The 27,872-nt window shown below is 37.1% G+C and overlaps 1 protein-coding gene across 1 annotated transcript in view; it reads left to right on the forward strand.

The window, feature by feature from the left end:
• The window catches only part of LOC122809329 (cyclin-dependent kinase 17-like), a gene marked incomplete in the record, with an annotated part of 1,699,239 nt that overhangs the window by 1,279,834 nt on the left and 391,533 nt on the right, over positions 1-27,872 (forward strand). The window contains 1 exon segment of the mRNA XM_044080731.1: positions 10,025-10,145. Within this exon segment, the coding sequence (XP_043936666.1) occupies positions 10,025-10,145 (121 nt within the window).

The raw sequence follows: 27,872 nt of genomic DNA on the forward strand, positions 1-27,872 counted from the left end.
TTATTAGTGCTAATAAAGAAGTGAATGGTACAAGAGTGAAATATCAACGTGCTTGTGTACTTGAATATGGTCCCCAGGTACACAAGATTAAGAAAATTATGGAAAACAATTGGAAAATATTATTGGTGGATGATGAATTGAAGGAGTTAGTAGGTAACCATTCACATTTTGTGTACAAAATGGGATGTAATCTAAAGAAACCTTTAGAACAAAGAGGGACAAATAGTGATGTGAATACAACCAATATTAATAAGAAATCCACCAGTAGGTGTGGAAGTTGCAATCAGTTGTTGTGTCTTTCGGCTTTTCCCGGTTAGGGGTCGCCATAGCGGAACTCCGGTCCACTAATGATTGATAGTTGATTGTTGATTGAAAGTTACCAGCCCTGACGCACAGCCTTCAACGAAGGTACGCCCATTCATGCATGCCTCCACGCAGAAGATGCTCTAGCTGAGAATCGAACCTGACAGCGTCTTACTGTGAGGCGACAACGCTGTTGTGTTATAATGGAAGATGGTGGAACTATCTTAGAAAATATAAACAACACTAATATAAGATTCAGACAGGGTAATTGCAACACGAATTATGTGATATATATGGCAAAGTGCAGTGCATGTCCTGGATATTATATAGGAAAGACAGAAAGACCTTTTAAAAAGCGGATATATGATCACCTATATAGTATCAAAAAGAAGGATTTTAACAACGCATTGTACAGACATATAGATAAGTATGGAGAAATACACAAATTTAGATTTGCCATATTAGAACACATAAAACACAATCCAACAGGAGGGAATAGGAAGAAAACCTTGGGATTTAGAGAAGTATGGTGGCAATTGTTTACAGACGCATCAACCCCACCAGGTAGGAATGATTATATATCACTCAAACCAATATTAACTATAAGACAATAGTGTGTGGCATAAGGGTTGTAGTATGAGAATTATACAGAATTTATAGTGTTAAAAATGTCAGTACATTTTATAAGTAAGGAATGCAGTATTGACAGTAATACTTAATAGTATCAATAGTAACTTTAGACATAATTCAACATTTCATCAAGTAGGTTTGGTTATATGAATTGTCAATATGTGTATAGATTTGTACATAGCTATTTAATGTTTGTAAGTGTATTTTTATATATTTTTTTATATATTTTGTAACATATTTTTGTATAACATTTTTATATATTTAGAAACATGCATACATCAGGATCCAAATTTATAACTTATATTTTATAATTTTAAGTAAAAGGAACTAGTATATTATGCATGTATTTTGTGTATTAACTAGTTTTCATTAACATTTATTTATTTTTAAAAGTGTAAAATGGTATAAACCTATAAAGAGGTATATTTAGCGATATTACTTTAAGGGCGGACCATTACTGAATTTTTGGCCCCTAAAAAGTTATTTAAATGTTTGTGACAGCTGATAACTTTGTTCTGATGAAGCCCACATACAGTGGGTGAAAGCGCTTAACTACTATAACTTGAATAGAGTAAATTCTAGTTCGTTGTACAATAAAAAGATAGATTTTACAGGTTTTTGCACAGCGTTTCCTCTGTGACAGTAACGTTGCAAATTGGGTGCAATCATCGAGTCCCCCAGTGATGTTAACATATCACAGAAGGGGCTAATGCAGATAAATGACTGGTGCCAAAGCCATGGTCTAAAGCTGAATGCAAAAAGTGAATTATTATCCCCTTTGGCAAAGCAAAATTCCCTGCTAATTACAACACAAACCTAAGTTCAAACCCAGTGGTGCGTGATCTGGGAACACAGGCGGATGGCAATCTGAACTTCAACCAGCAAGTTTTCACAGTGCTAAGAAAGCCTTCTATGTTGCACATCTCATAGGCAAGGACATCAAATCCAGGTCTGAGGATGTTATAACTCCTGTGTACTCAACCCTCAGCAGACCATTAGTAGAGTATAATGCTCCCTTCTGCATGCACCTCACCAGACACATGCAGCAGCTGGAGAGACTGCAGAGGTTTCTCACCAAGAAAGTACAGGGCCTCCAAACCATGACTTAAATGAATAGACTGAAAACCCTGTCAGTGTACCGGGCATTGTATAGGCTGCTGAGAGATGACTTGTGCCTGGCCTGCAGGCATTTTTTAGCCCTGCCCTGCCCTGACTTGTATACTGCACATACGCAAGTCAAATGTCACAAAAGTTACTCGCTCTAGGGATCTTAACCTAGCCTGTGACATTAACAGAACATGCTGGAGAGACAGAAACCTCTCCCAGAGACTTGCCACTACTCTGTAATAAACTTCCAGTTCATGTGAAGCAGAGCTCCTCACTGACCCAACTGGACAAATGGATGGGAAACTGCAAATGCACCCTGGACAGGGGTAATCACGGTTTATCTTAGACTTGCTCTGAGAATTATGTCCATCTAACCAAAGAGAATTGAGGCAACTTTGGATTAACATGTATAGACTTGTAAGGGCTCTAGGGCCACTAGCCTGGTAACCTCCTATGAACCTATCCTGCAGTCCATATCCATAAAACAGAGCTTCCAGTTTTTATATATTTTTTGCGTAGTCTCTGTCCACAGGTCCACAGGTCCTTAACTGCCATAACAAAATCTTTTTAACCCATATTCCTAAGTACTTCATTTTATAATTTCACTATAAATATAGGTATTGCTGAGCAACATTGCATGTGGGTACATAGTTTACAGCTGTTACCTTTGTTTTATCTTCATTAATCTTGTATCCCAAAAAGACATGAGACTATCTCAGAATGTTCCACAACATTGAAATGTCCTTTTCTGTTTTTATCAAGCACAAAATATCGTCTGCAAGTAAAACTAACTTTTCTTGATTACCAGAACTTAACAGAGATGACCCCCTATAATTCTCACCTCTAATCCCTTCTATATCCTCCTAATTAACTTTATTATTGTGTCAGGGAATGCAAATGATTCCATTGCCTTACCCATAAAATCACAGTTTAGTGTTGAATGCTTTCTGTGCATCAAGACTTACCAACAACAGTGGTATTTTCTTTTGTTGTGCTTCCCTCTGGATCATCATTGTTGTATTAATGTCAAATGTTTTCCTCCCCTCCACAAAATGTCATTGATCCATATCTTTCAATTTTATCAACACCTTTGCCATTTTTAAGCCGTTATAAACATAAACACGTTATAATCATAGTTTAGAATTGAAATGGGTCTATATGATGGCTATATGATGCTAGCTGGGCTGGGCTTTTACCATCTTTAGGTATTATAGCCACCACAGATTTCTTCCAGGATGTTGGTACTTCTCCTCCTTTTAAAACACTGTTAAACAAAACCTTCCAGATCTTTATCCCTTTCTTCCCTCCTAACTTCCAGATTTCCACAAGAATGTCATCTATTCCTGAAGACTTTCCTGTAGATTACCATTTTTATCTCATCTCTTATCCAGTTTATAATTGACCGTCATCTACCACTATTAATTATTCCATGAATATTTCCATTTTACTTTCTTGCCATTTCTCTGTGTTATACAGATTTTCATAAAATTATCAAAATACTTCTAATATGTCTGCAGGATCTCTGGTTATTTTCCTTGTTATGGGATCCCTAAACCTAGCAACAACTTTTTCTCTTTTCTGTTGGTTGAGCCATTATGCTAAAATATTTTCTGCTCCAGGGTTATCAAAAAACAGTTGCTCAACAGCAACCTTTCAAAATTCTTGCATGTTATCCAGATTGTCCCTTACTTTTTCTTTAGTTATCTGCAATGTTCTGTGAAAAACTTCCATGTCTTTATTACTTTCTTCTCTGCCAACTTCCAAACTTCCACAGGAATATGACCTGATCCCGGAGACTTCCCTATTGATTGATTATGTGTCACTATTTTTACCCCATCTCTTCCTATATTAGGTATTAATTCTTGAATTTCATCTTCCTGTAATCTTGGCATAATTAAGTCTTCCAAGAATATTTCTATTTGTTCTTTTTATTGGTTTCTACATTCCTCTGATTTATACTCTTTTTCATAGAATTTGAAAAATATCTCTAATTCACCTGTAAGATGTCTGGTTATTTTTCTGAACATAGGATTCCCAAGTTTAGTGACAAAACTTTCTTTTCTTTCTGTTGCCTAAATCAGTGTGCTAAAAGCTTTTGTTCTCTGGATTTTGTATCAGAAATAGTTGCTTAACAGCAACCTTCCCATGCTCGTGCATATTATCCAGCTGCTCCCTTATTTTCCCTTTAGCAGTCTGCAGTTGCTCCTCTTCCTCTTCCATGAGATTCCCTTTATTTTGCAGTACTTTAACCTTTGTTAACTTCTCTAAATCATTTCTGTGACTTCTTCCCTGTAACTGTTTATTTATTCCCTGTTTTTAAACTCCATTTTCATTTTATCCCGCTCACTAGCAATCCTTCTGAAGAAAAATCTTCCCTAACAACTTTTAAAAAATTTGTACTACCCATATCTTAAATTCCTTTCTTTTAACCAGTGTCAGTTTTATTTTGTTACCTTTCATCTTTGTCTTCATTTGTAATGGTGTATGATCTGAAGTAGTTGTTGAATGCTTGTCAAAGTTTTCGATTAAATACACATGCTCTCATGAAATATAGTTTCTGTCTAGCCTAGCAGTTATTGTGCCTTGGAGAATGATATGTAAATTTGGTGTTAAGTTCCAAGTACTGAATTTACTTCTTACATACCAAACATTTGCATATATTTCTTCAGAAATCTACCTCTAAGTCCTCCTGGCACATCATTGCTGTTATAAACCAATGCCCTGTCTCCATCCATAAAAGTATTCCCTACTGAATGCTAATTATTTTTCCCAAAGTTTTTTCAGTCTCCATACTAGTAGTTTTAGGTGTAATATAAATATATGCCAGTGTGATCCTCCTCCCCTCCCTCTCCAGACAGTAACCCATTACTGCCACAAATATACCATTATTACATTTTTTCCTCCTCTGTCACTATTGAAGCCCTTGTAGCAGTCGATAGTATTACTTCCCTTTCCTTCATCTCTGATATTCTGCTGAATGTCCGTCAAATGGGTCTCCTACAATATTGCTATTTATACCATACATTTCTTAATATAATGTAATACTCTGTTTTTTTGGCCTTTATCTGTATGGTCAACGGCCATTTACATTCCATGATTATATGGGCAGAATACCCATTATAATAGAAAACTGCCACTCCCTCTTGTCACGTGACAGTTGTTCTGAATGTATATTTCCAGCTTTTAGCTTACATGCGTTCACTAATGTTTGGTAGGCTGAACTCATATGTAATTGTTTTTTATCTCCATTTTGAACCTGTGTCACATTTTCAGAACTTTTTACTGCAATGAAAATACTCAAACAAGAAAAATAAGTAGATTTTCAGACCCCCCCAGTCTCCCTTTAACTTACAGCAAACACACAAAACTATGTAGACTTTTAAAAAATGAAGTTTACCACTCTAAATAGGTACAGTTGCCCAAAATCAGCAACTGTACCCACAGGCATTGCCTATTCTGAAGTTAAGGTTACCCATACTAAAGCACTTGCTAGAGTCTGTTCCTGTGTCAATTTCTATCTTTTTTTATGCGTCAATATTAAGATGTGGACAAAAAACTTCATGATTTCAGTATTCATTAACTTTTAGCCAAAGTTGACTGGCTACCTTTAAAATGAAAATAAACTGTGCACTGTTAATTTAAAAGTGTTACAGCTTCTGAGAAGGCAACTAGTTGTGCATTTATTCCCACACCACAATTTCAAGCTTCATTTATTTTTCACTGAACTGCTTGCCAATACACATTTAAATGTTAATGACACTGTACAGAGAGTAGTGTATGAAGTACATAGTGTTCAGAGGTCTGCTGATTAATTGTTTGCCACTGCTCACAGCTTGTCTCCAAGTAAGAACAGTTGGTAATGGGAAAAAATGCTATTAACTTAGCAGATGCATGAAAGAATCTTTGTAAATGTTATTCAAAACATATTGTACAGACTTCTCATGGTTGATTGTTTTACACCTGTTGACTTGCCTTCCACTGAGAGCGTTCACTAATGGAAAAAAATAATGATTTGGCAAATACAAGAAAACTACCACTTAAAACTGTTCATCATTGACTTGTTTTTCCAAACCTATTTGCTTAAAAAAGTTCTGTATTTTAAACCGGGAACATTAATCTAGATATTTTCATTCTGCATATAATGTCATCCGTATACTTCCATGATAAGCAGCCCAAGTTTACAACATTGTATTAATTTTAACTTGCTTCTCTTCAGCCTCTCTTCCTTCCACAGAGAAAGCTTGGATACATTACAACTAAGAAAAAGTACTTTTTTGCTTTAATATCTTTACATGTACAGCAGTCACTTCTCCACTTTACATTTAAAATATCCCTTACTTGACCCTATACAAAACTTCTTTATAACACAGCATGCAATTTATATAATTAAATATTTATACAAATGTTAATAAAACCAAAACTATTTTACTTATGGTTACTTATTTAGTTTCTTCAGTGTACTTCTAAATATTAATGACATAAAATGGGTATATATGCTTTACAGTTGACCCACCAATTTAACAAAGTTCTATCTTTCTTATCCACTTTTCACAAAGCCACATTTCACATATTTAATTATATATTTAATTGGGCTTATCCTTTACAGTCGCACGTTTGTTCTCTAATTTCACAATGTTGCTTCTGTTCTTGCTTGTCATGTTCATCTCCTAACACCAGTCTCTGATTCAAATCTAAAGTATTCCTGATTCTTGTGGTCAACTCCTGTGCTTTTTTCTTTCAAACAGGGTTTTCTTTTAGAAGAACAGAATAGGTTTCACTGGCAAAGCCCAAAGTCTCTGTATGGGCTTTGTTATTCTCAGAAGAATGAAAAGTCAAGTTTCCTCCTGCTCGCTGTTTCACTCTTTGTTAGCCAAGCTTTTTATTTGTTTCATCCCTGTGTTGTTCAAAATCCAAAATATCTTTGATCCTCTAGAAAAAAAACATTATGAAGACAGCTGGATACAACAGTTTGAATTTAATACGTATCTCTCTTGACAGCTGAGATAAACTTGCTTCTCTTCTGCTTGATGTGCAATCAGTAATCATTTTCCACTATAGTTCTGTTGCATCCAGTTTTTAATATCCATCACAATTTTGTCAAGAACAACTTTTTCTGCTGGTATAATTGCATCTTTATTAATGTAGCTCTTGACCACTTTCTCATGCCTGGGTTTAGAGCATACATAGACAATGTGCTGTTTAAGTTAAATCCTGCTATGGAACATCAGCCCATTTGCTTATTCATACTTTCAGAAAGGTAATACAGTCTGTTCCTTATGGTTTCTTTGATATAGCAGAAAAGCTCAGATTTTCTGCAAGCAGTCTGTCTTCTAACTCTCATTTTGAAACAGCTGTACTCAATAAATCTCATGCTTATTTAACCTTTTCATTACGTCAGTCTCTGTTTTTTTGCAATTTTATCAGCTCATCCAAATATCTAGTTTAGACTTCTGTTTTTTTTCAGCCTTTTGTTATTTAACTGCATTTATACCTTCGGTGCTTCGCTTATTTTATGCACCTCTGACCACATTTTATTTTTCAACAAACTGCTGAAAATGAAAAACTGCTAATCCACACCAAAGAATCCTGAGTAGACCTGTATCACACACCAGTTGAGTCCAACTAGATCCACAAAAGCAGTATTTATTAAGCTCAAAAATGATAAGACACTTTTCGTTAATCCACAATAGTTTAACTTAATCAGATACACACTTCCTGAGAAGCAAGAGTTTAAATAACCCACTTGTTACACCACATCGTTTACAACCGAAGGCTGTTGGGTTTGGCAGCTAACACTCCTAAATGGGAACCCTTCCCTCTGAAGCACAAAAACTAATTTTGTAACACAAAACAAAATATCCAGTTTGATAAAAATGTGTCAATGTATGCATATAAATGCATACAAGTGAAAGGTTCACTGAATGCAACACACTGCAGTTCAAAAATACAGAAATAAACAACGTGTATTTAAAATACCAATAAAATACTTAAAACAAGTACTGTTTTTCAGACAAACAAGCAGCCATGTTACTGTTGCACTAAAATTTGATATAACAAGTGTTTACAGATAACACACATTCTAACCAAGTCTAAAAAACAAATTGTTAGTGTGATTCAGTGCCTTTTAAGTAATACCAAAGACAGTACCACTATAACAGACCCACACAGTTATTGACAGTAGTACCCACTGTTTATCTATTCAGACTTTTCAGTTTTAAAATGCACATGATGGAACTAATTTCATTGATTCCTGGGTAATGGCAAGAATCTAATCTCAACTGCCATAGCAGTTCATTTCTTTCTAAACTGTCATGACTTTCTATTCAGAGTTATTGACCAATTTTTGAATGATGGGAGAGGGGGACCAGACTCACTTAGTTTTTTAGACTTGGTTAATAATGTGTGTATCTGTAAACACTTGTTATATCAAATTTTAGTGTAACAGTAACATGGTTGCTTGTTTGTTTGAAAAACAGTACTTGTTTTAAGTATTTTATTGGTATTTTAAACATGCATTGTTTATTTCTGTATTTTTGTTCTGCAGTGTGTTGCATTCAGTGAACCTTTCACTTGTATGCATTTATATGCATACATTGACACATTTTTATCAAACTGGATATTTTTTTGTGTTACAAAATTAGTTTTTGTGCTTCAGAGGGAAGGGTTCCTTTTAGGAGTGTTAGCTGCCTCACCCAACAACCTTTGGTTGTAAACCATGTGGTGTAACAAGTGGGTTATTTAAACTCTTGCTTCTCAGGAAGTCTGTATCTGATGAAGTTAAACTATTGTGGATTAACAAAAAGTGTCTTATCATTTTTGAGCTTAATAAATACTGCTTTTGTCTAGTTGGACTCAACTGGTGTGTGATACAGGTCTACTCAGGATTCTTTGATGTGGATTAGCACATTTTATTTTTCCCTCTAAATTGCTGGAAGCCATCTGTTGTACCAAACCTTAAACTTGAACATCTTTTTGCTCAACAGCTGCAAGATTCTTCTTAGCTAGAGTTTTCTCTTCTCCTTTTTTCTTTGATTTTCTGTTTCTTTCTCCAAAATTCTTCTTTGCAGGCATCCGGGCAGTGTTGTTACAAGCCAGTAACTTTTATCCAATTTGATTGTTTTGTGTGTTTTGTTCCATTTGCAGTTTTTGCACTGTGGGAGCTCTAATCAACCTGCTGATCAGTGTGCAGTCATTTTGGAAGTCTTTGTAATATTTCTTCTTAATGTGTACATAGTATATGCTAATTCACTGAGACTCGTTTTGTATTTTGACAGATTCTTAAGGTACTAAAGTCCTGTTTTGCTCATTTCATTACTAAAGAAAGATAAAATAAGTTGTCTAACTTGTTAGCTGTTTATTCTGTTGCAAGCTTGTAAGGCAGTGTATAATTTCTTCTCCTTAAATGGCTATATTTTGACCAGTCCTGAGTGAAATGAGTCTAGCCTCAGTGGTTTTCTTGACTTGGCTGAAATGACAGGTCTGGCATGCCATACTCAAGGTACCAGGCACTCTTACTAAACTATCATGTAGACAGGGATTTTCCATTAAATGGCTATTATTTTAGACAATTCTTTGTCATTGTATACTTGTAATACTTTATTGGGACAGCTAGAGGATGGGTGTCTAGTTGCTAAGTGGATGAGCTTTGTGTAATGTGGGATGATATGACACCTTATTGATGAGTTAGTCATTTTTTGCATTCCTTTGTGGCACAGCTAGGTGTAAATTAGTAGCCCTCAGTGACTGAAAGGAAGAGACCTTATGATAAAGCTTCTTTGTGCAGAAAAAAACTCACGGCAAGCAGTATGTAACTTTATCACTATATACAATTTACTTTAAAATACCATTCTAGTGTTTGAAGGAGATCAGAAAACATTTGTTTTTGAGTTTATTGGTTTATCTGTTATATAGTACATTTTTTTGCAGTACTTGTGCAACCATTAAACATAATAATGGAAAGTTTTCTTTTCCTTCCTTCATTTAGGTTTAGCAAGAGCCAAGTCCATCCCTACAAAGACGTATTCCAATGAAGTAGTCACACTATGGTATCGACCTCCTGACATCCTCCTGGGATCTACAGAATACTCTACTCAGATTGATATGTGGTAAGCATCACTGTTTAATTAGAAAAAAGAAAATGCAAAGATTTTTGTAATTATCTGAGTATGAGGACTGAGTTGAATCTAAACTTTAAAGATGAAGTACTGTACAACTCCTTTGTGAGTAGCATAAGAAATAGTACTTCGTGTTTATCCTAATGTGACTCCATTAGTCTCACGGGGACGTTTCCATGAACCACCATTACATTTCTTTAAACTGGTGATTGGGGACCTAAAGTAAACTTAAGAATACAAGTCTGTGTATATATTCAGTGTTGGTTCAGAGTGGTAAAGTTAATAAAAGAAGGCAGACTGGGAGAATGACAGAAATGCTTCCAAACAGGAAGACGAGTATAAAATCTCTTTTTTGTGGTATAGAACAGCACCATCTCTATCTGTAACACAGAAGAACGTTGAAAGTATAGTAATGAATAAGCAGTTTTGTGAGTCTCTTGAAACAGCTCCATGAAATTCACTTTTATCAAATGGATTTTTTTAAAAACAAGATTAACTTCTCCTTTCCCTGCTGCAGAGATGAAGTAACCCTTTCTCTGCCACAGTGCTGTGAGCTTGGAGCAATTTTGTTTTCTTTATAATTTGGTAAGGCTACATTTGGCTCTCATGTAGTAGCATGCAGTGGGCTTTCTACCTATCAATAAATTAACTTTAATAAAGATTTGGTGAGTCTCAGAGGTCTTCATTGTTTTTTCTAGTAGAAGAATTTAATTTATGATAAAAAAATGCAGTATGTTCATGACTCTGTCATTTGGCACACTTAGTCCACACATACTTTAAGATAACATTTGAAAAAGTTGGTACCCATTTTGCCTTTTATTAAGAATGATGTTTCTTTGGGAAAACTCTTGCAACACGCATTAGCAGGGTAAATTTACGTGACTGTCTAATCAACCTTGTCACATTTTCTATCGTTATTTACATCTTTGCAAGTCTCAATTAACATAAATAAATACAAGTTAAAAAAAAAGATAAATCCGTGTGCATTCCAGTTTTACAAACTGTATAACAGTTCTGAAGACTGATATCTCCACTGTTATCAGTTCATCTTGAAACATGACATACAGTAATCCTAGAATAAGTAGGGGGGTTAACAATATATATCATTATTATATTTGAATAAATATAAATATAAATGTGACTTTATGTATAAAGATAGCCAATCGTGATAATCTTTATATTAGCAGTCTAGGTAGACTCATAGTCCTCCTAGAAGGTAGGCCCCATCCTTCAGCACTGAATAACCTGGACTACCCAATTAAATTTTTTTCTAAAATCCTAAATATTCTTTTGACAGGGACTTAATGCAGGCTGTCTAGAAATATAAAATCTTAGTCAGACTATAGTTCTTTTTGTTTAATCACAATGTAAAAAGCTGAATGCTATGCATCCGAGTAAATTCTTGGCTACAGGCAGTCTCGGTGCCTGACATGTTATCCAGAGACAACATTACACTTGTACTTCCCCTCATGTGATCCCACTTGGCCCACTAAACTTTCTGAATTCTTTTATACTAACCACTCTAATAGTTATTACTTATGCATCGTGGTAGATAATTATGATAGCGTCTCCTATCATAATCAGTTTATTATGTATTTGAGACCTGGATACCAAGAAATTTGCCTTCAGAGCAAAGCTTGAGAGGGGAATCTGGACATAATCAGTTTATTATGTATTTGAGACGTGGATACCAAGAAATTTGCCTTCAGAGCAAAGCTTGAGAGGTGAATCTAGACATCCATGTTGAGAACACACAAAGCTAGTTACAATCAGGGACTTGATTATAATTCTCAGTAATGCTTTCAGCTTTATTTGTTCTTTTTACTACCAGTTACAGAAAAGAAAAAGTGTAGGAGCACAGAGTGTTTTACTGGCTTTCAAAGCTTTTAAAATCAGGTAAAGTACTAAGCTCTGTTAGACAGACGCCAGACAGAAACAAACAATTAGCCACTTAATTCTGCCACACTTTCTGTTTGTAAGTGTGGCAGAGTGAAGTTCTAACAGCTTTTAAAAGATGTTTTACCTTTTGCTGATGCTGTACTTTGCCAACAGGCACTGTCTGCTGCTTAACTCTAGCATGTGACCTAGTCTTAGTGCTTGGAAGTCCTTAACAAGGTTTTATTAAGCACCCTTAAGTGCTGTTAAGATCAGGTCTCATATTGGGGATGTCCTTAACAAGATTATATATTTTTTTCTGATTTTGGAACATAATCATGGCGCTGCATGCACTATTGTGTAATTTATGTCCACCTAAAATCAACATTATGCATGCTAAAGAAAACATCATAGTGAGCTCCTAATGCTAAAGAAAACATCAGAGTGAACTCCTTCAGTCAGAAAAGGGATAACATTTATAAAATGGCAGTTACCTTAAAGGAATAAAGCTTTGATTTCTTAATGAGTGACTTCTTGTGCCAAGGGTACAGGGTTTTAATCTTTCCACCTTTGTTTGCCTTCTGTGTGATCTTTTGCAAGTCATTTAACCAGCCCGACAGTACTTTGGGGCAATTAGGAGTTTTGGGCTAGGCTGCTTAATGGTCTCCTGGACTGCATGCCAAGTACCTATAAACCTATTAATCTGGAAATGAAATTGCAGTTATGTAAAACATAAAGTTTCATCTGTGGATAGTTCAGTAAATTTGTAGCTGTGTTACAATATAATTGATATAAAAAGGAAAGCAAATCCTCTTTTTTGTAAACTTAAAACACAAACATAGCATATAGCCTATAATTCAACAACATTGAAAGGTGCAGTTAGACTAACCGTATGCTAAAACGTTATAACCCTGTGTAAAATCCACTCATTCCTGGCCACTGTCCTTAACTAGTTTGAACTAGTGTCCCCTTTGTACTTCATCTTATCTAAAACCACTTTCTTTACGCCTCTATTTAATAACATGTGCCAGTACATTTGCAAGTGGAAACTTCACCGATCCCAACAAACTCTCTGTAATATACATTAATTCCCATGACTGTCTAATAACTAAACTTATTCAAAAGGTGTGTGTTGCAGTCAGATCTCATTATATGATCATTTCACTTCTTACATAAATGTTATCAATTGTAAACCCTCTGTATATGAACAGTAAAAAGATTAGTAAAGTTACATGGAAACAACATACCATTCAGTACACTGTGGAAAGGGGCCTGTCATTACTCATTTATCCACCTTTGATCTGTACATCCTACAAGCCACAGAGCTCACTGGTCAAGCCGACATTCTCATGTGCTACCTGTAATTACAATTTCCCTATATCCAGATTATTTTGGTGTTCAACCTGGGAAGTTCATTTGGTTAGATCACACCACCCCAAGTTTTTGAACAACTGCAATTCCAAGCTACCTTTAGAAAGATCTGTTTACACAGGCTGTTCAGACTGACTTGTCTAATTTGAGGAGAATTTATCACATTGTCACCTGGCAGGACTTGCATTACAGAGACTATACATCAAGCAGATGTTTAATGGAAACTTTAGTTGTGGTAAGAGAAAGAGATCTTAAGTAATTTTTTCTTAATTTACTCCAAGGTTTTGCCACCTCTGAATTACTTTTAGTAGTCCAATAAGTGCAGGTGATGAAGATCCTTGCATGGAGCGGGGGGGTAAATTGCATCTCAGATTAAGTATCAGTAGGAGCCCATTTGCTTATGGTTGGGTGGTTACTGATTTAAATAAAGACATTCTGATAAGTGATTAATAGTTGCTTCCTAGTTCCCTTGCTCTAGTCAGTTACACACTCACACTCACTGTTGCACAATACCAGCTGCAAATTTACTTTTATGGATAGTGGCTCTGTTTTGTAGTTCATTTCCAGCAATGAGTCTAAGTATCTTGATGCCAAAGATAATGATAGTGAGGCCACTCCTGATCCACATTTCCACTGGGTGACCCCCCTCCCCACTTTGAAGAGGCCATCAGGCTTATGAGGAATACCTTGGACTAGCTTTGACTTGTCTGTGTTCTGTGCAGAAATGCTTAAAAGAATTTCTTATCAAGAAACCCGAGGTGCCACGAGTTGCGTCTAGTTCAAGGAAAAGAGTAATTCACCATCAGTGCAGCTTGGAGGCATTGTGGCTTTGTCCCTTCAGCCCTCACGAAGCTGGAAACTGTTTACATGTCCCTGCATAAATGAATATACTGACTAAGTAAGCATATTCTTTCTGAATTCTTTAGTACAAAATAGGTTCATGAAACTACAATATTTTAACAACTTTCTGATTGACATGGAGTCTGGAGTTTTGGACAGATGTGGCAAGGGAGTGTAGATGTCCTTCCATGATCACTCTTGCAGTATTATGTATTGGAAGTATCTTGTTAAGGACACCATACATCTGGCCAGCATACCAAAGCTATGTCTGATGTATGAGGCACACATGAGAATGCAAAGCAGTACAAAGGAGATGTAGCAGCATAAAAAGTCCTCAGAATGTTTTTGCTGCCAACCCAAACAGTGAAAATTCACTTTCACTTCAGCCTGTCAGCCATAGCCTGTGCAATTTTCCAATGAGTGTGGGCAGATGAGTATAGTGTTTGGGGAGCTCTCCTCTTACCCTCACCTTTTGAATAATTTTTTCATGTCATCTTGGAGGGGTAAGTGTTATCTACAGGAGGCAGTTACCTTATAAAGATAGTCACATTGCATTTTTTCTGCATAGAACCCAGTCACAAATATAAGGGGTTCTCCAGTTATCACTTTTTGTTCCTAAAAACCTTAGAGTTAATTGTCTTCCCTCAAAATCTTCTTACAAAATCAGAGACTCAATGAGCTCATGCAGGGGTAGGATGGCCTCTGAGTCTTCCCAGTCGTGCATCTAAGAAAGAAGTTTAAAAAAAATCGATGTCCAAACCTTCAGTTGTCTGAACTAACATCAGTGTTTTTGCTGTGGTACTTGATAAGTGCCAAGTATTTCCTGCTGCTCCTAACCCTATTGGAGGTTAAGGCACAGCATTTTGACACATTTTGCTCTACTAATCAGATGGCTGGTTCAGCCATCTAGAGTGAACCATTGCTTATTGTTTCTGAGGTCCTCAAGGGCATAACTTAAATTTTAGTCCAAGACATTCCTGGTACCCTTGTTGAGGTATGTCAGAGGTTTGATCCCTCCACATTACCATTCATGTGGATGTTCCTAAAAAAAAAGAAGCAAAAGACTAAAACATATTTTGCTGCCTTCTCCTTCTCTTCCTAGAGATCCACAGGAGTGTCATGACTTTTGTCAAGGGCTTTTTAAGGCAATCATGTCCCTAAATCTCATTCAATTTATTTATTTATTTTATTTTATTTATTTTACATTTGTTGACCGGGCTAGTCCAACTGGATATATGTCCATTTTCAGTAGAGGCCTGGGGAGAAAAGCTCCAGTACAGTAACAAATAAAAAGTAAAATAGTGTCTAATAAAAAGTTTACATAGAGAAAAAATATAGTAATACATTTTGGTGCACACTGGTTAGTTAGAGTTTACAAAAATATCAAACACACTGGTAAGTAACAAATAACAATCAATGGTTTAAAAAGAAATACTATTTACAAAATTATTAGACAAGACATTTATATAAAGTATGACATAGTAGGTTACAAGTAAACAGTGCTACTTACAGATGAAATAAGAACAAGTTATCCAAAGGGGAAAGTAGGGGGAAAATTAGTAGAGTTAATCAGTTAGTCAGGGTTGTTGCAAGGGCATAGCCATTTTGTTCTGAGGAATATTTTCAGTTTTTGTTTGAAGAGGGGTAGAGAAGGAAGAGAAGTTAATTCAGTAGGTAGTAAATTCCAGTTTTTCCCAGTAGTGTTTGAGAACAGAGACTCACCTGCCAAGTTGTTTGACTTACTAATGTTAGCTAACAGTTTATTAGATGATCGTAAATTAGTAAGATTTTTATAGGGGGTAAAGATGTTTGAAAGTGTTGGAGTATTATTTGGGTGGTAGAGGATTTTATGTGCGATGATAAGTTGACTATATTGAAGCAGATTTTGTAGCTCAAGCCATCCTAGTTGTTTTAGATTCTGACATTGATGGGTTCTATAGGGATTACCAGTGGCAAATCTTGCAATATTGTTATAGGATGTAGCTAGTTTGGAACAATTATGTTTTGACAGATTAGTATAGATTGGTGAGGCATAAAGTAGTGTTGAGATTAGATGGGAGTGGGCAATAGTAGATCTTGCTATAGGAGTAAGGAAGGATTTGATTCTATATAGGGAGCCCATTTTTCTGTTGACTGTTTTTATGGTGTTATTAATATGGGAGTCGAAGTTGAGGTTGTTGTCTATAGTGATTCCTAGGAGCTTGGTGGTAGCATCAGGGGATATGTCGGTACCATTGTTAGAAGTAACAGAGAAATCTAAAGGTATATGCTTCCGGGTAGGGGCAAAAAGCAGGAGCTTAGTTTTTTTTGGATTCAGGAGGAGGCATCGTTTTAGGAACCATGATTCAACTATGTTGAACATTTTCTGAGTAAGGGACTGTAGTTCTGATAAAGATTTTCCCGTGCAGATTATTGTGGAATCATCTGCATATTGTATACAGGTTGCAAGAGGAGTAGCTTTACAGAGATCATTAATAAAAATGGAGAATAGTAGAGGACCTAGAATGGAGCCCTGGGGAACACCTAGTGTAACTAGCAGGTGGGATGATAGATTATTTTCCCACATAACAGCTTGCTGTCGGTTGCTTAGGTAGGAGCTGAACCATTGTATGGCTAGAGTATCGAGTGAAAGTAATTTAAGAATGTTTATAAGCAATGTGTGGTTTACCATATCAAAAGCTTTTGATAGGTCAATAAATAGAGCTGAAGAGAGAACATTATTATTGCGATTTCTGTTGATGGTGTCAGTGAAGGATAGGAGGGCTGTAGTGGTACTATGGTATGGTCTGAAGCCATGTTGGCTATGTGCTAGTAAGTTGTGTTGTAGTAGGTGGTCCAGAAGCTGATGATGAATGCATTTTTCCATTATTTTTGCTAAAGGGGATAGTAGGGCTATAGGTCGATAGTTGGAATATTCATTGGCGTTACCACCTTTATGTAGGGGGATAATGTGTGAGATTTTCCAGATGAGTGGGGCAGTTCCCTCATTAATGGTTCTATTTATTAGGATTGATATTGGATAAGCTACTGCTTTGGCTGCTTTTTGCAGATATTGTGCTGGAATCTGGTCATCAGAAGGCGTACAAGGCTTACGTTTTAGGATGAGTTTGTATATGAAATGAGTGGAGATGGGTTGAAATATGAAGGTAGGAAGAGAGCTAGAAATGGGGTTTGGGAGGCTAGAGCTGTCAGGGTTTAGTTGGCTGGCTGGAGATTGGATGGCTTCGGTAAAAAAGCTGTTAAAGGCATTAGCAGTTTGGTTGGGAGTTTCTTGATTTGCACCAGTTGGGGATGGTGTGCTGCAGTGACCTGGGTGTAACAAACTATTTATACTTGCACATTACCTGCTTGGTTTTAAATTTGAAGATGAGGACACTGTGTCTGCTGATATTGTTATAAAAGTGATGCAACACTTTGAATGGGAGGGTAAGCAGGTGTCTGATGTGCAGAAATAATATTATGGCTTGTTATACATGGGAGTCTCTAAGCCTTGGCCACAGCTTCCTTAAAACCAAAATTCCAACCTCCAGCACCCTGAAAAACTGATAGGTTTTTATAAGGTTTTAGATGCTCATAAAATTCTTTATAAAAATCAGCAGTGATTTTCATAGAATCTGACAAGCCCATCACGCTGCTTCCATCTTGTAATGCCTTACCTAATGATAAATATAGTAGGGCTATCGATTGGTATGGAAAGAGGGTGTACACTTCAACTACACTTTCTTTTCATGCCATAAACTGTCAAACTCAGATATTTTGGGAGGCATTAAGTAAGTTACTGTCGGGTATGCTTGAATTAGACAGTAATGTCTACATGTTGTGTTTGCTAAATGCTGCCACCCAATTAATTATATACTGTAGCAAATGCATTCATGGTGCTGCTGAGGCATCTTCTACTGCTGCTGCTGCTACTGAGTCTGTTTTAAGGAAGTGCTTCTTGTTGAAATCATGCATGAGTTTAAACAGATGTTTCCCTATGTCTTTTGCCCCTAGACTACAAAGAAATTATCCTTTCAAATCTGGACCCTTTTTCTTTTAAGTAACTCAAACCTCAACAAAGGGGTAAAAACTTTTCCAAAAATACATTCCAGGACAAATCAAAGACTGATTTCAAAGGACTTGAGGATACCTTTCCAGGTAAGTCAGCCAGTTTGTGGCCATCTGCCTCAACCTGCCCTTTCCCCCTTCCACTTCAGACTACTGCTTCTTTTTCTGTCAAGGAAGCCTTCTTGTTTCCTTTCTGTATGGAGAGTCATAGTTCAGGCCAGTGGGTCTTCCGTATCATAGAGAAGGGATACAAACACATTTAGCTTTTTCCTGCAACTCGTTTAGGTATTCTGCAAGTTCCCTCAAATCAAGAACACCTGATTTCACCCATTCTGGAAAAGTTGTTCTACAGAGCTAGCATGTCTACCAGCAGAGAAAGGATTTTTTTGTCAGAAGAAAGGAGGGCACACAGAGACCCATTTATCAGTCCTCAGTGCCTTTTTGAAGATGCTGTCTTTGCAGACTCTTCTTCCAGTGGTCCTTCCTCCTGCTTTCTTGGACCTTAAAGATTCATGTATTCATATTTACATCCACCCAGATCACAGAAAGCAACTGAGATTTTGTGCCTCACTCTTTAATTTTCTATTGTCCTCTATTATACTTTGTCCTTTCGTCTTTCTACAGTTCTGAGGATATGTACCAAATGCCTAGCCCTGTTCATAGTATTTTGCAGGCTTCAGGGTTTACATGTTTACTTCTGTCTAGATGACCACCTTCTCCTGGATTCTTCAAGGGACAAGCTTCTTCTGGATCTCAAGTTTACCATAGACCTTTTTCTTTTCCTGGACTTCCCAATAAACTTGAAAAAGTGTGCTGTCCTTCCAGCTCAAGATTTATTTTTAGGCTGCCATTTAGACATGGTCTCCGTGGTGACATTTTTCCTCAGGACAAGATCCTCTTTCTAATTTCTTGCATCAAGTTTCTCTTCTCCCTAGAATTGACCTCAGCAATGGAGATATTGAGAGTCCTAGGGGTATATGGTTTCAGTCATAACAATTATACCGTTTGCTAAATTTGACATGAGAATTCAGTGGCATCTCAAGTCTGTTTGGGCACAGCACTACCACCCCTATATTTCCCTCTTTCTCTCTTGCCTTCGTGAAGAAATAATTTCTTTGGAAGATTAGCAAGATATTGTTCAATCCAGGAGTGCCTTTTCTTGTTGCTTCCTTTTGCCACAACGTTTCCTTAGATTCTTCAAGTCTGGCATGGGGTTTATGTGTGAAGAACTCAAAATCCTGGGAGTTGGGTCAGGACAGGGAAGAAAAAAAACATAAATGTTAAAGAAATGAGTGTCCCGATCTTGGCCCTACAATCTCTCCATTACCTCTGGTCTCCAGGAACCCTCTGAATCCTCACAGATAATATCACTGTAATGTGGTACATCAACAAACAGGGAGGGACAAAATCTTTTCACCTCTGCAGACCTGCAGTGACAGCCTGGGAGATGGCCATTCACCACCACCTGTTATTTCAGTTAAGTCTGCAATCCCTCAGAGATGAATGCAGTGACTGACTACCTGAGGAGATCCAAAGCAGACCATCAAATGGATGCTGAACAGAGAGATGTTCATTATTTGATCCCTGCTGCAGTAGTCTTAGTTATAGGTTATATCTTGCTAAGGATGTAACAAATAGCCAGACAGCTTCCAAAGCTTAAAGGCACTTCCTGTGCTTCCAAACTGTTAATTAGCTTGAGCAGAGCTAAATTTATTTATTTATTTATTTATTTATTTATTTATTTATTATTTGTTGACCGGGAAAGTCCGACTAGGTTCCACAGATGCGGAGGCCCAGGGAGAAATGCTCCAGAATGCTAAAGAATGCATGTTTTGAGTTCCAAGCTCTTCAGAGCTTTCCTGCCACTAAAGAGCTCATTTGTATGCTTTTGAGGCTCAGCAGTCGGCAATTGCTTCTCCATTGCTGAACGAATAACTTTAACATTTTAATTGTATGACAGAATGGGATTTTTTTTGTAAACTATTAGTTTTATGCTAGATCAAGACTGTTATTTGACTTTGTCAATTTTTAACACTGGTATTTCTTTTTACTTTTGAGGAAGAAGTTATTGAAACTTAAAATCTTTTCTTTTTTTTTTTCATTTATTAAGTTGTGTTTTATTACGTTTTGGGGCTTTATCAAGTGTTTAAAGTGCTTTTCGTTGTGTTTTTGGTGGAAAAATCAAATTTTGTTAATATTTACCTGTTTTATTGACTGCTGCCAGGATTCTTTTTTTAGCATCATCATGGAACATATTATCAGTTCCTCAGTTCTTCCTTCTTGTAGCCACAAAAAGAAAACATTTTCAGAGTAGCATTTGCCACTTCAGCAGGCTTCTCAATTGCCCCAGCCACGGATTTTTGGCTCTGCTGTAGTTGTTTCTGGATCTTCAGACGATTCTTCTTTACTCATTGGCTGCCTCTGGTGTAGTTCTTAAAGCCATCTAGGACTGGGGGTTAGACACATCCTCTGCAGCTGTTAGACTGCCCTTGGTAAGCAAGTGAGTACCTCTGTTGTCAGTCCTGGAAGAAGGAGCACCAGGGAATACCTTTTTGCCTATCCAGACTATAGTGCCTGTCCCTTGGATGGTTTTGCCTGTCAAAAGTAGGCCTGCTTCTTCAGTAATTCCTGACAAAAAGGAACAAAAAGTGGGGCATTTCTTCTGTTTCTGTTACTTTGTACAACAGTGATATATTAGACTTGGCTCAAAGTTTACTTCAGGCTGTTGACTCTTCCTATTGGGGTGCTCTAGTAAAAGAAAAAATGAATTCTTTACATCCTGAGAATGTTCAGGACATTCATTGTGAAGGGGCAATTTCTGTATTTACTCCTCAGGTCTCTGATTCTGAATAGAGTGTCTCTTCTGATAGTCCTTTGGAAGGATTTTCTTTTTCGGAAACCATATACAAAGTGAATCATTTTTTTCAGTGGGAACATAATGATCTTTCCATTCTCTTTAAAGAGATATTATGACATATTGCAACTAGAATTTCCTAAACCTACATCAGTTCATTTTGCTGTTCCTGATTTGTAGGATGTATTTATTACAGCCTGTATCTTCCATGACAGCCAGCTTGACAGCCCCTAAGAAAACAGATAGACTGTCTAATGTTCTTCAGTCTTTTTTAATTTTTTTTTAGTTTTATTATTTTTTTTTTGTATATTTTTATTTTCTAATCCCAGTGCTTAGAATTCAGCAAATTCTGCTTCCAAGGATACTGCTGCTGTAAGTGTAAGGAGGTTTGCCTACTCTTAATCTTCCTTTGAATAATAAAGCTGAAATTTTGAATTCTCGCTTCTCTTTGGACCATCTGCTGTAGAGACCCTTAACAAGTATGTGTGAGAGAGAAGGAAATTAGTTCAGGGAGTTTCAGATTTTTCAACCTTCCTTCTCCAAATTTCTCAAGAGATTTAATGCAATTTCCGCAATGTTTTTCAAAAAATAAATAAATAAGCAGACACAGTGAGCTGCTGATAAGCAGACTTTTAGAAAGCAATGTTAGTTTCAGGGAAGCTCCAAGAAGAAAGGAGGTGCCCTGCAGAATAAAGGACAGTCTAACAAGTCTGAATGACTGTCTTCAGAGTTCTTCACCCCTCCCCCCACCTTCCCAAATTGCTAAGCCTTTAATTCTTCCCAAAATTCTGAACCTCCATTTCTGTCTTTGGCATTAGAGTGTCTCAGACAAATAGGATCCAAGAGTGATTCATCATAGATACAGATAGCAGTGAGAATCTCCCCCTCCTTTTCAGGGGATTGCTCCTCATCCCCCAGATCAAACTTCTCTTTTCCTATTGTCATTCAGCATCTGCTGAGACGGGGGATGATAGAATCTGTCTCTCCACCTCAGATAGGAGAACGCTTTATTCAAGAATGTTTCTGGTACCAAAGAAGCTTCACAGAGACCAGTACTAGATCTTTCCTTTTTAAAACATTAAGTGACAGTTCCAAAGTTCAAAATGTTATCACTTGACTATCTGCTACCTTTCTTCCCCATTTAATCTGTTTTGGTGACCTTAGATTTAAAAGATGCTTATCACATTCCTATAGCACCAGATTTCAGACATTTTTCAGTTTTTTGCATTGTCCTTTGGGTTTTTTGCTACTGCAAGGGTATTTACAAAGTGTCTAGCTCCAGTGATAGCCTATTGCAGACTGCAAAGTATTCACATTTTCCTTATTTAGATGGTTTATTTATCTTTGCAGAGTCTTCTTAAAAAGTGTCAGGAATCTCTCACTTGGGTGAGAGATCTCTTGCACAGACTGGAGTTTCAAAATGTTATTCTGACTCCTTCTCACACGATTGTTTTCCTGTGATGGATACCTCAGTTCAAAGAGCTTTTCTCTCTCAAGAAAAATATCTAGATCTAGATCTATTCGTGGGTTTTTCCACTCAAACAAAAGTCCAAGCAAAGGAATTTCTCAGGATACTAGGATTCATGGCATGTGTGATTATTATGATTCCTCTAGCAAGACTTCACAAAATAAATTTCAGTAATACTTAAAATCGACATCCCCTGACATTCCAGACTCCTGTTTTGTGGGTTGTGAGAAGAGAATGTCTTTGGTGAAGGAACCAATTTTATCTCAGTCCAGGTCTCCCATTTTCCCTTCCAGCTCCAGCAAAGTTTGTAACAACAGACATGTCAGACTTTGCTAAGGGAGTAACATCTGTGGGAATAAAAATGCAGAGTCTGTAGGGAAAAAAAGATGGACCAAGTCACGTAAATGTGAAAGAGATGCTGATAATCATAAATGTTCTCAACTGTGCCAATCATCTGATCATTGCAAGTGATTACAGTCAACATCACAGTAATGTGGTACATAAACAAGGAGAAACCAGATCTTATCTTCTGTGCAGAATAGCCATTGTAGTGTGGGATATAGCTTTTCAGCACAGTCTCACTCGACAGGCATCTTACATCCCATCAGAACAAAATTCTGTGGCAGACAAGCTGATCAGGACCAAGACACAGACCCTCATGAATGGAAACTGAATCAGTGCATCTTCCAGAAATTGATCCATCTGTGGGGAACACATCAGGTAGGGCTTTTTGCCTCCAGTCATGACAGCTGCCTAAATTCATCTTCAGTACTCCATGCAAGAAGGCTTAGAAAACAGCTTTTCTTTTCTTTTTGTGGAATAAAATGTTTCTATGTGCTTTTCCATTTCCACTAATATCCAGGGTCATTCTGAAAATTCAGACTCTCTCCAAAGGTCATTGTGGTGATTCCTTTCTAGTCCAGGCAACAGTAGTTCTCCCTGTACACTTGGGAGAGAAAATTTATTTTAAAATCCTTACAGACTGTTGGAAAATGTATCTTAGATGTTTACATGACATTTTGATTTTTTGGGTTGATTCAAAAGTGAATTTATGAATTACGTTTGTAGTACCACTAATTTTTTGAAATTCGCTTATCAGTTTAACACCCACAGTGTGAATTACTTAGATGTAACCATTTTTAGAAAATATGAATTTAAAGTGTTTTGAATCAAATATTCACCAGAAAGAAACCTTCTCCAACACATATTTACATTTTAAGAATTGCCACCCCTACCATTGCAAAAGGAACGTATTTAAAGGGCAGTTAATAAGAGCTGCTAGAATATGCTCAAAGTTAGAATTTTTCAAAATAGAGCTTGACAAATTGATAAAGATGTGTTTGCAAAGAGGCTACCCCACAACCTACTTTATAAGATAAGGAATGAGATTAACAGATAAGAAAAAAATACTACCCCCTTCTGGGATCAGATTACAGGGTAGAGGTAAAGACACCATTAAGTAAAGGAAGGAACAGCATGGTCTGTTTTACTAATTCCCTTGCTAGTAAATATTGTAGTACAGTTAGAGGCTGAAAAGATAGTAAAAAATAATTGGAACATTTTTTAAATTGACCTTGGTTTATTTAAGTTGGTAGGTGAGACACTGATTTTTGCTTACAAGACAGGGAAAAATTTTAAAACTTTAGTTGAAAAATCAGACCACATATGTAAGAATAAGTTACAAGGCACACAAAGCTGGGTGGCATGTAGACAGTGTTCTTTTATCTGAGAACCTCCACATATTTAGGAATGTACTGTACAAGTGCGGGTGGTGTTAGAGGTGTGGTGTTTGTGCAGACAGCATTCTCAGTGCCAGATGTACTGGCTTGTGACTAAGGCAGCAAGGATTCTAGGTTCTTAATATTATTGCAGCTTTCACATATTGTGTTCCTAGGAGGTAGAATGTGATCGCACCTGTGTCCCTGCTGGACAGGGAAAACAGGTGCTAACTTTATGGGAACATGGGTGAAATTCATGGCTAGGCTTATAAGGGCCTCCAAACCAATAGCCTAGTATTGTCCTATATACCTATGAACCTAAGAAGATGAATTGATCTTTACAAACTACTTTAAAGTTACACTAGTTAAAGGAAATTGTGCCACCAGGGGGGTATTATATATTGCTATCTATTCTAGTTGTAAAAATTTTTGTGTAGGAAAAATGGGAAGACATCTCCGTAGATGATTTTATGAGCACAACTATGATTTTTTGAGAGAGAATTTAAAGAGTGCCTTATTCAAACACAACTTAGTTTGTACTAATTTCATAAAATTCAAGTTTGGTATTTTGGAAGTAGTTCCACACAGTGAACAAGGAGGTGTTTGGGAAACTGCACTGGAATGTAGAGAATTAGTGTGGCAGCTAAAATTAAATGCCTCTAGTTCTCCTGGACTTAATGAACAGAATCAATTCTTCCAGCTCTAAAAGTTAGAGATAATAAATTATAGAATCCAGGTAGTAGTACTATACAAATGTAAGTACACACAGACCGATTAGATATTTTAAAGCTGTTTAATTATTTAGTGGACAGATAATGTTTATTTATTTTGTTAGAAGGTCCTTATGTTTTTGAAGATCTAATTATATGTACAGAAATAAACTGTTTACGTTACATGTTTACGACTAAGTGTATAATGTTGTTACTGTAATGCGATTTAAAGGTACACTAAGTATTTGTGTTTTCTGCTTTGAGTGATTCTGCTTAGTCACATAAATTAATTAAACTATTTAAACTAGTTTTTAAAATTGGAACAGGGTTCTCATAAGTCCTAAAATGTGTAAATGACGAAAGTCCTTAACCAGTTAACCAATTACCATTTGTTTGATGTGTACGTGAATTTATTGGTATTTTTTTGCATTAAACCTCTATTTTTAACTATTTTGGACTGCTGCAGAAGTTTGTTGTGTGGCTTATTCTTGGATGCATTTTCCATTGATTTACACAATGTGAGCTTCTCTTTCTTTTGATTTATTTTAGGAGCTGCACAGACACACGCACTATTCATTTTGATTCTTAGATGTATAGATAGGTAGAGTGACAAGTAATCTTCAGAACTTTCTTGCTCCCTCAAAGAATAACATCTGAGAGGCTTCATAGGAAACAGCAACTGGCTGTGGGCTTCATTTCTGGCAGATAATTTCCCATAGGGGAACCTTTCCACACAGAAATTTTTTTTTTGTCTTTTCTGGTTTCTCAAGACTGCTGGCAATTTTATTAATGTCAGAAAGTTCTGTTTTTAGAACAGGGCTTGTAAGCGAGTACTAGGGCTGCTTTGTGAATTAAATGTACTCTTTTGAGACATTTTAATTGAAGTGTAAGGATTTAAAGCAGCAGGATTGTTTTTATGTATTAAACATTATTTTAGTGTTTGGTACTTGTGCACACTTCAAGACTACTTGCCTTCCTTATTTTACTGCTTGAAACATTTTGTTTGAAGGTGTTAATTTAAGCAGTGTGGAGTGTATTTCAGGCTAGAAATGTATTTTATGATGTCCTTCTATTCCCATGTTGCAATATCCCACATATGGGTTTACTCCTCTTGCTTTGCGTACGTCCGGCCAGTGTGCAAAAATTTTCAGTCCCTACACAGCGCATGGGATGCCTGATGTGGCTCAAGGAACATGGGCCATAAAGGTAACGTCTGCACGCACCAGTCCTCAGAACCACTCAGCCGTCAGTTGTACGCCAGGTGTTCCTGCTCTCGCTGCAATCACATTTGAGAAATCAGATAATTACCCCATTGGGGAACCTTTCAGTTCTTTTTTCTTTATTCTGTTGCCCATTTGTTTCATCCAGAAAGGGCAAGTATACGTGCTGCAGGCAGATTCCTCAAAGGATGTCCACGATCAGTGTCTTTTTTGTTTGGGATGGTCGCACGACTACAAGGCCTGTTCAGTTTGTCTGGCGTTTGTGCCCAAAACTTTGCTTAGTTGTTTGCATGCACTAAACCTATACTTAGAAAATCAAAGGTTAAAACAGATTGTGTTAGGGATGGAGGCTTCATCTGATGTACCTATTCAACTGCCGAAGAAGGCCAAGATTTCATGGCCTACTATTGCTGCTGCACCTCTAGCGTCTCGCCCTCAGCCTGTGGCCGATGGCCTGGTAGAGGAATTGGATTCTTCCTCCTTGGATATAGCGGGTACCTCTATGGAAGCTGCACAATCCCGCATGGAGAGCACGTCCATAGAGGCTGTTCCAATACTGGGTTCCAATGCGGGGGCAACCAGTGATTTCTATAGACCTTTCGGATGCCTCCAGTCCTTTACAGTCTCCAGATTCCAGGCCTGCCCCCATTCAGATGCCAGCTAGGCCCCTTAAAAGAAAAGAGGAAGCACCTTTCTTCCCCTTCTGAAAGCATGCCTGACTGGCAGACCTACAGTCAAAGCCTGTTTAATGCTTTTATGGCCTTAAGTCCTGCTTCTGCAGGGAATGCTAGCATTCCTCCTCCACTGTTGAGCCCTAGGCCTCAAACTTCAGATCTTACTATGAAGGACGAGGAAGACCTTTCTGATTCTTCTGAAAAATCCCTTTCTTAACACCTCCTAAAATGCCCCCCCTGCAGACCCTGCTCTTACCCACTACCACAATACTTCCAGCTGACAAAGACAGCAATACCATGGAAAGGCTGGGTAAGAAAATTTACACATCTGCTACCTTGTCCTTTAGGGCTACAAATTACCAGACTTATATGGCAAAATACATCCTATCCCTCCTAGAAAAAGCCTCCATGGAATTGGCTGATACACCAGACTGTGCTGCCAAAGCATCACTATCTTCTCTTTTGGCCCTCATCGCACAAGTTACCAGGCACTCCATAAAGTGCAGCTATGATGCTGCTGAAGCTTCAGCTAGGTCAGCAGCATCACCTTATGCCTTAAGAAAGTATTCCTGGCTACATCTACAGCCCCTTCTTGAGGACCTTACGGCAAAGCTTATGGATGCACCCCTAGACAGTTTGTCCTTTTGTTTAAAAGTGGCCGAGTTCTTTAAGTCACTACAGCAAAAAGGAAAAGAAATTTATTTATTTATTTATTTAAATTTGTTGACCGGGAGTGTCCAACTGGACATGGGTCCATTTTCAGCGGAGGCCCGGGGAGAAAAGCTCCACAGTAAAATAAACAGACAGTAGTTACATTGGATTACATAGCGATTAACAATTTAACATAGAAATTGCTTACAACATATTTACAGATGAAGAACATAGTACATCAGTAGACAACTAGAATCTTTATCTGTGAAGTACATAACAGGCATTAACAA

The sequence above is a fragment of the Protopterus annectens genome, chromosome 8.part0, assembly GCF_019279795.1.
Source record: "Protopterus annectens isolate FY-2018-M chromosome 8.part0, PAN1.0, whole genome shotgun sequence".
NCBI classification, from domain to species: domain Eukaryota; kingdom Metazoa; phylum Chordata; order Ceratodontiformes; family Protopteridae; genus Protopterus; species Protopterus annectens.